The sequence below is a fragment of the Pan troglodytes genome, chromosome 19 (assembly GCF_028858775.2).
Source record: "Pan troglodytes isolate AG18354 chromosome 19, NHGRI_mPanTro3-v2.0_pri, whole genome shotgun sequence".
In the NCBI taxonomy this organism is placed as follows: domain Eukaryota; kingdom Metazoa; phylum Chordata; class Mammalia; order Primates; family Hominidae; genus Pan; species Pan troglodytes.
In genome coordinates, this window is record NC_072417.2 from 11,820,893 (window position 1) to 11,835,481 (window position 14,589).

The 14,589-nt window shown below is 43.7% G+C and overlaps 1 protein-coding gene across 4 annotated transcripts in view; it reads right to left on the reverse strand.

Moving 5' to 3' along the window:
• Positions 1-7,923: 7,923 nt before the first annotated feature.
• The window catches only part of YWHAE (tyrosine 3-monooxygenase/tryptophan 5-monooxygenase activation protein epsilon), a 59,356-nt gene continuing 52,690 nt past the window's right edge, over positions 7,924-14,589 (reverse strand). For 3 of the 4 annotated variants that reach the window (XM_054669762.2, XM_024350090.3, NM_001246368.1), the window contains 1 exon segment: positions 7,924-8,882. In XM_054669762.2, coding sequence (XP_054525737.1) covers positions 8,830-8,882 — 53 coding nt within the window. In that variant the 3' untranslated portion in view covers positions 7,924-8,829. 4 annotated transcript variants of the gene reach the window in all.

Consider the following 14,589-nt stretch of genomic DNA (forward strand, 5'->3'; position numbering starts at 1 on the left):
GCCAGTGCAAGTGGGCAAGATAAACGCATAAAAGAATTAAAACTGTATAGATTCATAGACATGATTATGTAGAAAACCTGAAGGAATCTACAAGCAAAAGAAAGCAGCCCACTAGAACTAATACGTCCGTTTAGCAGGGTTGCAGAATAAAATATTAATAGACAAAAATAAATTATATTTCTTTAAAGTAGCAACGAGCAATCAAAAGAAAGCTTTGAAATGTAAAAAGCAAGCATTTGCAGTCCCATCAAACATTATTAAATGCTCAGGGGAAGATGTGAGACAATCGTTGACAGACCTGTACACACTGAACAGCACAAAACATTACTTAAGTTAAAGAAGGCCCAAACAGGCTGGGCGCGGTGGCTCACGCCTGTAATCCCAGCACTTTTGGAGTCCGAGGCGGGCGGATCATGAGGTCAGGAGATCGAGACCAACCTGGCTAACACGGTTAAACCCCATCTCTACTAAAAATAGAAAAAATTAGCCGGGCGTGGTGGTGCGCGCCTGTAGTCCCAGCTACTTGGGAGGCTGAGGCAGGAAAATCGCTTGAACCCAGGAGGCGGAGGTTGCAGTGAGCCGAGATCACGCCACTGCACTCCAGGCTGGGCAACAGAGCGAGATTCCATCTCAAAAAAAAAAAAAAAAAAGAAAATATAGAGATGGCAAATGGCACATAACAAGATGGTCAATATCAATTCCTAGTCACTAGAAAATAGGCATTAAAAGTGCAAGATACCACCATAAACCTATCGGAGAGGCAAGATGTCAATGCCGGACTATGCTGAGTGCTGGAGATGATGTGGAGGAATGGGAGCGTTCACATGCGCTGGTGAGAACGTCAAATGGTACCCACCTTGTAAAACTACTGGATAGTTTCCAAAAAAGTTAAATATACTCCTGCCATGCCATCCAACCATTCCGCCATTTATCCACAAGAAAGGAACGACATGCCCATATAAAGACTTATACACAAACACTTACAGGTGCTTTATTTGTCATGGACAAAAACTGGAAACACCCAAATGTCCATCAAATAGGTGAATAAACAAATTGAGGTATGTCAAACAATGGAATACGTCTCAGCAATAAAAGGAATAAACTACTGATACGCACAGCTTGCAGTGAGCCGAGATCCTGCCACTGCACTCCAGCCTGGGAGACAGGGTGAGATTCCATCTCAAAAAAAAAAAAAATGTTAATTGCTCCCCAAATCGATTTATAGATTTAATAAAATCATAAGCAAAATCCCAGCAGGTTTCTGTTGTTGCTGGTCTGTTACTGAAATCGACAAACTGATTCTTAAATGTACGCGGAAATGCAAAAACCAATAAAATCTTGAACAGCAAACCTGGAGGCCTCACGTTACTGAATATTGAATTATTTTAAATCTAGTGTGGCACTGGCATTAGGACAAATAGACCGATGAGAAAATACATTGTGCTAGGTCCATTGGATCTCTATATGGAAAAAATTTTAACCATCTCCCTCATACCATGCACGAAATAGATTCTAGATGATTCTACATCTAGCCATGACAGGCAAACCATTCCTAGAAAATAACATAAAAGATTCATGACCTGGCCAGGCGTGGTGGCTCACGCCTGTAATCCCAGCACTTTGGGAGGCCAAGGCAGGCAGATCACCTAAGGTCAGGAGTTCGAGACCAGCCTGGCCAACATGATGAAACCCTGTCTCTACTAAAAATACAAAATTAGCCAGGCGTGGTGGTGCATGCCTGTAATCCCAGCTACTCAGGAGGCTGAGGCAGGAGAATCGCTTGAACCTGGGAGGTAGAGGTTGCGGTGAGCCGAGATCTTGCCATTGCACTCCAGCCTAGGCAACAAGAGCAAAACTCCATCTCAAAAAAAAAAAAAAAAAAAATTAGCCTGGCGTGGTGGAGCGCACCTGTAATCCCAGCTACTTGGTAGGCTGAGGCAGGAGAATCGCTTGAACCTGAGAGGTGGAGGTTACAGTGAGCCAAGATGGCACCACTGCCCTCCAGCCTGGGCATAAGATTGAGACTCCGTCTCAAAAAAAAAAAGATTTATGATCTTAGAATAGACAAGTATTTTTTAAATAGGACATAGAAAGTGCTTACCTTAAAGGAAAAGATGGATAAACTGGACTGTATTAAAATTAAGGGCTTCTGTTCCTCAAAAGACATCATTAAGAGAATGAAAAAGCAAGGCACGGCATGGAAGAAGACAGTAACAAAAACAACTCCAAAAACATACTAAATAAAGACGCTTAGAAGTCAGTATCAAAACGACATCCCAACAGAAAACCGGGCAAAAAGTAACAACAGAGATATCCAAATGTTCAATATATTACAAAGTGCTCAACCTCATTAGTAATCAGAGAAAGGCAAACTCAATCCAGAATTAAACCTCCTACATACCCACCTACATACCCACCAGCATCACTGTAACTAAACAGTGATCAGGCTGATATAGTGGCTCATGCCTGTAATCCCAGTGCTGAGAGAGGCTGAGGCTGGAGGATCGCCTGAGACCAGGAGTTCCAGACCAGCCTGGGCCACATAGTGAGACTCCATCTCTACCAAAAAATAATAATAAATTAAATTACCCAGGCATGGTGACACACACTTACAGTCCTAGCTACTCAAGAGGCTGAGGTGGGGCTGGTGGCTCACGCCAGTAATCCCAGCACTTTGGGAGGCCAAGGCAAAGTTGGGAGGCAAGATCAACTGAGGTCAGGAGTTCGAGACCAGCCTGGCCATCATGGCCAACCCCGTGTCTCTCCTAAAAACACAAAATTAGCCGGGTGTGGTGGTGGGCGCCTGTAATCCCAGCTACTCGGGAGGCTGAGGCAGGAGAATCACTTCAACCCGGGAGGCAGAGGTTGCAGTGAGCTGAGATCGTGCCACTACACTCCAGCCTGGGCAACAAGAGTGAAACTCCATCTCGAAAAAAAAAAAAAAAAAAAGAGGCTGAGTTGGGAGGATCATTTGAGCCCAGGAGTTTAAGAATGCAATGAACTATTACCATGCTACTGCATGCTCACCAGAGTGATAGAGTGAGACCCTGTCTCTCTAGGAAAAAAAAAAAAAAAAGTGATCTTATCCAACGTCAGTGAGGATGTGGAGTAGCTGGAACTCTCATACCCAGCTGATAGGACTGTAAAATAGTACAACTCATTTAAAAAACTTTTATAGTTTATCTACTGTTCATCTCTAATGACCCAGTTAATTACTTATAAATGCACACATGTATATACCAAAATACACGTCCAAGAATATTCGTAACATTATTTGTAACATCCAAAACATGAAAATACTCCAATGTCCATCCACAGAACAGTGGTATACAATTGCCACAGAATACTACATAGCTATGAAAACACACTATTATCACAATGACATGGATTCATACCACAAACACGCTGAGAGATAAAACTCCAGAAAATACTGTATGATTCCATTTCTATCAAATTCAGAAACTACCAAGACTAACTGAAGTTGATAAAATACTAGTTTCCATTTTGGGGGTGAGAGAGTAAACACTGAGAGGGGGTCATAACGGGGTCTTATAGGATGCTGGTCCTGTTCTATTTCTTGATGTGGGCGGTGGTTAAATGGTGCATTCCCTTTGTGAAAATGCATGAAGCTATACACCTTTGGTTTATGTTTCTACGTTACACTTGAGTAAAAGTTTACTTTAAAAATACAGGAACTGCATACAAGAACACTTCCAGGCCGGGCGCGGCGGCTCACGCCTGTAATCCCAGCACTTTGGGAGGCTGAGGTGGACGGATTGCTTAAACCCAGGAGTTCGAGACCAGCCTGGGAAACATGGTGAAACTCCAACTCCACAAAAAATACAAAAATTAGCCAAATGCGGTGGTGCACGCCTGTGGTGCTAGCGACTCGGGAGGCTGAAGCAGGAGGATCCCTGGAGCCCAGGATGCTGAGGTCAGTGAGCCATGATCGTGCCACTGCATTGCAGCCTGGGCGATAGAGCAAGACCCTGTCTCACATAAAAATAAAAAAATAACTTTCTGTCTCCCCTTATACACAGCAGGCCGGTTACCTCCAGTCCAGCACAGTGAACTGGTGCTACAAGGGCCGACCCAGGCTCTGCCCCAAAGCAGGAGCTGAGACCGTTTCCTAGAAGGCAGGCCCACTGGAAATGTCTCCACCAAAAGCAGCTACAAACGAATGTGACCTTCCAGTATTAAGGCTTTGGTTCTCTAGAAAACTGTCACGGCACTGAGGCAACTTGACAACCCATAATCGCTGTTCTCCATGTAGACTGTGGCTCTATTTGTCCAAGGTAAAGTATCGTAAATTGAAATGAAGTACTGATCCAATTGTAAATTTTTTTTTAAATTTCCAAATTAAGCTAAATTAAAAAAACAAAAATTGCCAAAACCTTAACCTACAAAATAAACTTTTTGGACAGTAGCCACCTGAGCTCTAAATAATTGTATCATTTATATTTCAAATCTAATACACTGGTGAATATGCGTATTGCAGCTTTTCCAAGACACGTATTAATCATGAAACATATACTGACCTCGAAAATGTGGCCGTGCGCGGTGGCTCACACCTGTAATCCCAGCACTTTGGGAGGCCGAGGCAGGCGGATCACGAGGTCAGGAGATCGAGACCATCCTGGCTAACACGGTGAAACCCCGTCTCTACTAAAAATACAAAAAATTAGCCGGGCGTGGTGGCGGGCGCCTGTAGTCTCAGCTACTCTGGAGGCTGAGGCAGGACAATGGTGTGAACCTGGGAGGCGGAGCTTGCAGTCAGCCAAGATTGCACCACTGCACTCCAGCCTGGGCGACACAGCGAGACTCTTGTCTCCAAAAAAAAAAAAAAAAAGTTTAAATACTTTAAATGATCACTTTAGAATATATTAATAAGGGGGAATATAGTATTTCAAGAAAATAGTTTTAATGAAGAGCAAAAGGTAGTATGGCCTAATGAGACTCTTCAGTGATACAGATGAACTGAATTCTGTATTTGAATCATTAGCCATGCAGCTTTCAGCAAGTTCCTTAACTACTTCCCATTCAGCTTTCCCATCTGCACAACGCAGGCTCACCTGATTATTATTGAGCGCTTACGTGCGAGATTCCAGACATTGCTTAGTAACGAGCACAGTGCCTGGTGCAAAGCTGATACTCAATGTTAGCAAAACTATTATTATTATTTTTTTGAGACAGAGTCTCGCTCTGTCGCTCAGGCTGGAGTGCAGCGCTGCGATCTCGGCTCACTGCAAGCTCCGCCTCCCGAGTTCACGCCATTCTCCGGCCTCAGCCTCCCGAGTAGCTGGGACTACAGGTGCCCGCCACCGCACCCGGCTAATTTTTTGTATTTTTAGTAGAGACGGGGTTTCACCGTGTTAGCCAGGATGGTCTGGATCTCCTGACCTCGTGATCCGCTCGCCTCGGCCTCCCAAAGTGCTGGGATTACAGGCGTGAGCCACCGCGCCCAGCCAATGTTAGCTAAATATTAACGGTATCTATTATAATCCTACGAACTCAAAGAAACAGGATAAAACAACACAGGGCTTGGTTTTCCTGATCCAGGTTGGATCTGGGAGCATTCCCATTTCCTCTCACGGTGCTCACAAAGGCTTCCTTTAATGACACACTCTAGGATTTCACCAGTTTTCCATGAACTATTACTTGTTACAATTTTCAAAACAACACAGGGTTCACACCTTTATCCCGATTTTTCAGCAAGCACCACTCTCCTCTATTGTCCTAGGATCAGGAAGCAGCTAATTTGGGGTCTCATTTATAAGGCTCAAGGCATTTGTCTGGGACAGAAGCCAATTAATGTCTCCATTTATCCCACCAGTTTCCCCTTTCAGTGATGGAAGTTCATCCCCCATCTTCCTATAGGACCGAAATTTAACTTTGCAGACGTGCTGTTCTGAGCACCCACCCGGAACACAGCTTGTACACAAACCCACTTACTGTCGCTTCTAACATTGTAGGAAGCCTTTGGGTTTTCCTTTTCCAAGGCAGCAAAGTACTGAGATTTGTAATTAAAAACACATATTAGCTACATTCAAGTTGTAACTAACTAAAAACTTCTATTTAAGTCGACTGATCCTCGAAGACTCAAATCAAAACCAGAAAAGTTTAGGGGCAATTCCCTTTCCAGCCCACAAATACAGGAACTGGGAGTGACAACGTCCTCACAGGGCTACGGCACCTTTCTGCAGCTTCCCTGGCTGCCTTTCAATTTTTTTTTTTGAGACGGAGTTCTGCTCTTATTGCCCAGGCTGGAGTGCAGTGGCGCGACCTTGGCTCACTGCAAGCTCCGCCTTCCAGTTTCCAGCGATTCTCCTGCCTCAGGCCTCCCAAGTCGCTGGGTGTTAATTACACCCAGCGTGGTCGCCCGCCACCACGCCTGGCTAATTTTTTTGTATTTTTAGTAGAGACAGGGTTTCCCCATGTTGTCCAGGCTGGTCTCTAACTGCTGACCTCATGATCCACCCACCACGGCCTCCGAAAGTGCTGGGATTACAGGCGTGAGCCACCGCGCCCGGCCTTTCAATTTTTGATAAGGATCTTTCCTTTTTTTTTTTTTGAGACAGTCTCACTCTGTCGCCCAGGCTGGAGTGCAGTAGCGTGATCTCGGCTCACTGCACTCTGCCTCCCGGGTTGAAGCGATTCTCCTGCCTCAGCCTCCCAAGTAGCTGGGAGTACAGGTGTGCGCCACCATGCCCAGCTAATTTTTTGTACTTTTAGTAGAGACGGGGTTTCACCGTGTTAGCCAGGATGGTCTCGATCTCCTGACCTCGTGATCCGCCCGCCTCGGCCTCTCAAATTGCAGGGATTACAGGTGTGAGCCACCGTGCCCAGCCAAGTGGTTTCTTTAAACTCTGCAACAGACTTGACGAATTCCTTGGATTTTGACCCTTAAGGGTAGTAGGTGTGCTGGAAACAGAGCAAATCAACTTGAAAGCTTCTTGGAGGTTGCTCCAAACAGCAGCATATGATTATATTCAATGGTCTCCCTATCTCTCGGAAAAGCAACTCACAAAAACATGTTTATTCTCATTGCCAGCACTCACTAAACGCTACTAGGATATCGCTAATCTGTTCATTTCCTAAATCTCTGCTACTAACACTTTAAACCGAGAGTAAACTTGCAGTCTCAACAACCAATTTTAGAAGACAAAGTGTGACGAGGAAGCATTTATCAACTGAAAAATGTTTACTGACACAGGGAATCTAGAAATGTACCTTCCAGATACATACAAATATTTAAGCAAAAACTGTTGCAAGGGTATTTCCTGCAGAGCCTGCCCAAAAGGAGCAAACTGGTCTTAACAAAATCAGGTGTACATCAATGTTACGCAGTCAGAATGAGACACATCTGAATGCCTAACATAAAAAGATCTACAGTAACTAGGTATCTATACACACTGATGTATGAACTGTTTATGGAAAGAAGCTTCTTATACAGTGTTTCTGGAAAGGGAGACTGCTATACTGCTGTCTATAATGTGTGTATGGATTCCTAAGAAAGGATTGAGTAATTCTCCACTACTGCCACTAGCCTCTGGAGGAAGAGGGCACACAGTTTTTACCTCTAAGAATTATTATAAGACATTCAGCCTTATTTGGTTGTATGAAATACTATGCTAGAAAATAATCCATAATTACACCTTGTACTACTCTTGTTGTACTTTAATGATTAAAATAAATACCATGTTGCTGCCTGGTCTGGAGGACAAGACACGCCATCAACTGACTCAGTGTTCTTCACAACCAGACTACAGGCAATGTTTTTCCAAAACATACATCTTTGGGAAGCAAACAAATTATTTATGGAAGAAAAAAGGAGGAATGTTTCACATTCAGGCAAACATAATACTGTCAGTGTGTTTGGACTAGAGATTTTATTTTAGAAGTATAAAGGATGGAGGCGCGATATTTGGCATTTTTAATTTAGGTTTGTTTTATTTAAGTTTAATGTTAATTCCATGCTGTGTTTCAGTAAGAACAATACAGATTCTGTATCTGTGGCTCCAGTCAGATATCCAGTAGTACAAATTAGCTTCAAGTTACACATACTGAACAAAAGAGGTTGAGCGAGCGAAGGAGGGGAGGAGTGAGGGGAAGGAGGTAGGGGGAGGGGGAAGGAGAAGAAACAAAGAATTGAACAGGCATGCAGGCTTTTCCATACCACCTTCAACGCTAACCTGCTTCAGTGGGAGAGTAAAGTAGGCAAGAATGAGCAGCCACGGATTGTTGAACTGTTACCAGCACCATGCTTTTCAGCAACATTTCAGCGGAGTTGGAAACATTTTTTACAGCAAAACCATTACAACGAAGTCCCTCCCCAAACAACCTTTAACCATCTCAAGCTAACACCCAATTACTTTCAAACACTGGTATAAAACACAGTTTAAACAATTAGAAAAATGAAAACTGATACCACTTATGCCTCTATAGTGTGATTAACCTCTCTCTTAGATGCTTGCATCACCTATAAGTCTAATGGCTTTCAAATGTAATTTCCATTTGCTAATGGTGATCTTGCCACATCTGGCACGGAGACGACACAGTAATGCTGAAAAAGCCTCTATGCAGTCCTGTTAGTGTCTTAAAGAACCTAAAAGCTGGGACCAGTAAAATCCACAGAAATTCACTCTTGCCTTTAAGAACTTTTGAAAACTGTTTAAAAAAAAAAAAAAAAACCAACAGGGCAGGAACCTAAATTCTGAGACCAAATGTAAAAGTCAGATTTGGTGGTTCTCAGTGACAATGGGGAGTTTCCAAAGGGTGGGATGGGGAGGAGGGGGTGGTCAGAGATGGTTTCTCTTGTTGGCTTATGTCTCACTGATTTTCGTCTTCCACGTCCTGCAGCGCTTCTTTATTCTGCTCTTCACCTGTTAAAAAAGAAAAAAAGTCAATTATTTCGTATTGACTACATTAGGCTATGGCAGCCACAAACAAAGGTGTCATTCCAAGCATAAAGACTCTTCTATTTGCTACAATTGGTATTAAACGCAGGCAAAGGACTTCTATCATCCTTGACACCTGAGATGCCTAAGCCAAGAAGGGATTATGGTCCTGAAAGTATTTATTGCTCAACAGAATGAAAAAAACTGATGCGCAGTACAACTCAATGTTTTTACGCTAAATAAGCTCTTGAAGTAGACAGCCAAGGAAACCATCTTACTAAAACGACATTCAAGCTTTCACATAAATCTTGGGTCAAAATACTCTTTCTCAATAACCTCACCTCTTCAAGAATCAAGAGTATTTTGCAAACTTTTTGCAAAATCTAATTTACCCACAAGCTAATTATCAGAAATGCTTCAAAATAAGTTAACTGAGCAATAAACTGTTCCCAAGAAGTTCTATCGTATTTTATTGTGGGGTTCTGCTGTTATAAATATTTCAGCTTTTGTATCTTGGCCAGATACACCAAACTATAATCAGATTTTACTTCAGAGTGAAACAAAGCATGCTTAAAGTAAATCAGACCACTGAGGTTATTAAAGAATGGCATTTGGACCACTTCACTCATGCTATTTATTTTTTGCCTTTTTAAAGAGGGTGATTACCCTAAGGAGTTTCAACTGCACTATGACATGCAACAGAAAGCCACCTATTGGTTGGAGGGTCATCTACCTATTAGTATGCATTAAACAAGTCAGCCAAAATAAAGAAGCATGCAGGCTTTTCCCTTAAAAATGATGTAACAGGTAAAAGTTACATTCACTTGTACTTTAAAAAAAAACCACTTACAATTACTACACAGTTAACTAGTTTGAATCAAAATAAATGAAAAATCAACCCAAGAATCATAAATGTTCAAATGACTATCCATTCATAATGCTTGTTAAATTATTTAATTAGGATGGACAAGTAACACCAAACTAGCTGCCTACACACATGAAGCACTTACACTGAGTACAGCTTTGAAACAGCCTAAATGATCTCAAAATGACAAATGTCACAGCATCAAGGTTTCAGTAGTTTTCAAATCTCTTCTGCGGCGGAAACGCCTGACATTGCTGTGTGACTTCAAAACCCACTTACAGCCTCAGCAACACAGTGAAGCCCTGTCTCTACAAAAAATAAACATAAGGCCGGGCACGGCGGCTCACGCCTGTAATCCCAGCACTTTGGGAGGCAAAGGCGGGCGGATCACGAGGTCAGAAGATCAAGACCATCCTGGCTAACACAGTAAATCCCCATCTCTACTGAAAAAATAATACAAAAAATTAGCCTGGCGTGGTGGCACATGCCTGTAATCCCAGCTACCTGGGAAGCTGAGGCATGAGAATTGCTTGAACCCAGGAAACGGAGGTTGCAGCGAGCCAAGAACATGCCACTACACTCCAGCCTGGGTGACAGAGTGAGACTCCGTCTCAAAAAATAAATAAATAAATAAAACTAAAAGTAAAAAACTACGTATGCTGGAGCCAGGCATGGTGGCTCACGCCTGTAATACCAGCACTTTGGGAGGCCAAGACAGGTGGATCATGAGGTCAGCAGATCGAGACCATCCTGGCTAACACGGTGAAACCCTGTCTCTACTAAAAATACAAAAAAGAAAAAAAATTAGCCAGGCATGGTGGCAGGCGCCTGTAGTCCCAGCTACTCGGGAGGCAGTAGAATGGCGTGAACCTAGGAGGCGGAGCTTTCAGTGAGCCAAGATTGTGCCACTGCACTCCAGCCTGGGCGACAATCGAGACTCCGTCTCAAAAAAAAAAAAAAAAAAACTACATACACTGGGCATGGGGCCACATGTCTATAGTCCCAGCTACCTGGGGGGCTGAGGTGGGGGAGTTTTATTTCTGCAGTGAGCTTTGAATGCCACTGCACTCCAGGCTGGGCAACAAGAGCAAAACTCCGCCTCAAAAAAATGTATAAAATTTAAAAACTACTTAAAATACATGAAGATCTTTAATTCAGAATACAGAAAAAAAAAAACATGCAAAGGCAAAAAAAAATTGCTTAGGGATGAAAGAACTGATGGGCACCCAACTGTTCTCCAAAGGACAATAATGTATTCAAACGTAGGAAACATGATAGGAACATTCACTCTAACAGCAAATCACTGCCAAAATATCATTAACACAAACACTAGAACACAACTCGCTTGTAAGCAACCATGAGATGTGCCAGAAGTTCCAAGTAACTTTGGCATAAAAATGTCACTGTCATATACATCACATCCAACCACAGTAGGCAGGAGGAGCAGGCCGGAAAAGGCTTAGGTCAGCGCCCTGGAAGGTGGAACAGGCAGAGTCTGTAAGCAACAGGACGATCATACGCAGGCATGATTAGTGAAGAACCAAAACTGAAAGCAGAATTCACTGTGCCATGAACATGACTTACAAAGTAGAGTTTTTAGGAAAGGAAGAGTTGGGTTTTCCTTTAGGAATCTATATTGCAAGGAAAAAGGGAGGGAGAACAATCATATGAAAGCAACATTACAAGAAAAATAAACCAACAGAGCAGGACAAAGGAAAACAATGATACAGGAGCCAGACTTTGGTCTTACTTCGTGTAAACTTCACTCTAAGCAACAATCTGTCTACTCCTCCTCCCTTCTACTCTGAGAAGGAAGTAATATCCTCTTGAAAGACATACAGATATTAGGGGAAAAAGGATTCCTTGGCTACGTTTCTTTGCCCAGTGTATCTACATTTTGGAGAGAGGGGAACAGGCAGGGAGAACATGTATTTCCTACCTATGGATTCGTATATGAAACAATCCTCTTACCACAGGGTAAAGGGACTAAAATCACTTGAGAAAAAGCAATGATCCCTCCCTTTAAAGAAATTATGTTCCAACATGCTGGGACAGACATTAACATATTCTAAAATTAAAAGACATAAATACCCTGTCTCTTTAAAAAACAAAAAAATCTAAATAATCCTTAAACTAAATGCAAAGTCACATCCTAGTAAACTGCCACTTTCATGACGATTCTCCTATATTCACCACGGAACCCAAGTCACAAAAGTAGTATTTTATTTTGTGAGATGAAGTTTTATCTTGCCCAAGCTGGTGTCAAACTCCTGGGCTCAAGTGATCCTTCTGCCTCACCTTGCTGAACAGCCGAGATTACAGGGAGGCACCATTGCAGTTTCAAAACCAATTTATTAAAAAATGTAGGCCGGAAACAGTGGCTCACGCCTGTAATCCCAGCATTTTGGGAGTCCGAGGCGGGCGGATCACGAGTTCAGGAGATCGAGACCATCCTGGCTAACACAGTGAAACCCCGCCTCTACTAAAAATACAAAAAAAATTAGCCGGGCGTGGTGGCGGGCGCCTGTAGTCCCAGCTACCAGGGAGGCTGAGACAGGAGAATGGCGTGAACCCGGGAGGCGGAGCTTGCAGTGAGCCGAGATAGCACCACTGCACTCCAGCCTGGGTGACAAAGCAAGACTCTGTCTCAGGAAAAAAAAAAAAAAAAAAAAAAGATGTAATACTAGGCCAGGTGCAGTGACTCGGGCCTGTAATCCCAGCACTTTGGGAGGCCGAGGCAGGTGGAACACGAGGTTAGGAGATTGAGACCATCCGGGCTAACACAGGGAAACCCTGTCTCTACTGAAAATACGAATTATTGCCAGGTGTGGTGGTGGGCACCTGTAGTCCCAGCAACTCAGAGAGGATGAGGCAGAAGAATCCCTTGAACCCTGGAGGTGGAGGTTGCAGTGAGCAGAGATTGCGCCACTATACTCCACCCTGGGCAACAGAGTGATACTCCATCTCAAAAACTCTATTTTTTGACAAATTCAACTTCTCAAACTGATGAACAATTTCTTTGTACCCACAACTATTTGTGTATTCAGAGTTTGTTAGTTGTACCAGAATGTCAACAGACCACCTGAATTTTTCACTGTTGAACTATTTCATGACTGGAAACATTACATAAATAAAAGTATTTCACCTAATACAAATTAAGTGAAAATTACTCTGATTAACCAAATTTAATCAACTGATTTATAGACTCAGTAACGAATTGAACACAAATGAATTTCACTAGTTTTTTTTTTTTTTTTGAGACGGAGTCTTGCTCTGTCGCCCAGGCTGGAGTGCGGTGGTGCTATCTCGGCTCACTGCAAGCTCCGCCTCCGGGTTCACCCCATTCTCCTGCCTCAGCCTCCCAAGTAAATGGGACTACAGGCGCCCATCACGACGCCCGGCTAATTTTGTATTTTTAGTAGAGACAGGGTTTCACACTGTTTTAGCCAGGATGGTCTCGATCTTCTGACCTCGTAATCCGCCCGCCTCAGCCTCCCAAAGTGCTGGGATTAACCGGCGTGAGCCACTGTGCCCAGCCGAATTTCACTAGATTTTTAAAAACTGCAAAGGTACTACCCTGTATTTTTTTTTTTTTTTTGGAAGAAGTTTCTCTCTTGTTGCCCAGGCTGGAGTGCAACGGCGCGATCTCAGTTGATCGCAACCTCCAACTCCCAGGTTCAAGCGATTCTGCTGCCTCAGCCTCCCCAGTAGCTAGGATTACAGACATGTGACACGACACCTGGCTAATTTTGTATTTTTAGTAGAAATGGGGTTTCTCCATGTTGGTCAGGCTGGTCTCGAACTCCTGACCTCAGGTGATCCGCCCGCTTCGGCCTCCCAAAGTGCTGGGATTATAGGCGTGAGCCACTGCGCAAGGCCGTATTACCCTATTTTAAGATGATCCATTTCCTAAAACTGTACTCGACAACCAAGAATAAGGATTATCTTTAGTTCTGTACATAGACTGACAGGTAGTCTACTTTGATTAATCAACTCTTGGTTATCAGTGATAATGAGCTACAGAAGTAATCCAGACTTGGTTATGAGTTGGCATCAAATGTGTTTTCTTGTTTTGTTTCGTTTCCTTGAGACAGAGTTTTGCTCTTGTTGCCCAGGCTGGAGTGCAATGGAGTGATCTTGGCTCACTGCAACCTCTGCCTCCCGGGTTCAAGTGATTCTCCTGTCTCAGCCTCCTGAGTAGCCGGGATTACAGGTGCCCGCCACCACACCTGGCTAATTTTTGTATTTTTAGTAGAGACGGGGTTTCTCCATGTTGGTCAGGCTGGTCTCAAACTCCCGACCTCAGGTGATCCGTCCACTTCGGCCTCCCAAACTGCTGGGATTACAGGCGTGAGCCACTGTGCCCAGCATATGTTTTTATTAAAATAATAATAATTTAAAAAAATGGCCAGGCGCAGTGGCTCACGCCTGTAATCCAAGCACTTTGGGAGGCCGAGGCAGGTGGACCACGAGGTCAGGAGTTCGAGACCAGCCTGGCCAACATGGTGAAACCCTGCCTCTACTAAACAAACAAAAAACTAGCTGGGTATGGTGGCGCACACCTGTAATCCCAGCTACTCAGGAGGCTGAGGCAGGAGAATCCTTTGAACCCAGGAGGCGGAGGTTGCAGTGAGCCGAGATCGCACCATTGCATTCCAACCTGGGCGACAGGGAGAGACTCTGTCTCACAAAACAAAACAAAAAATCAGCCAGGCGCAGTGGCTCACACCTGTAATCCCAGCGCTTTGGGAGGCCGAGATGGGCAGATCACGAGGTCAGGAGTTCGAGACCAGCCTGGCCAACATAGTGGAACCCTGTCTCTATTAA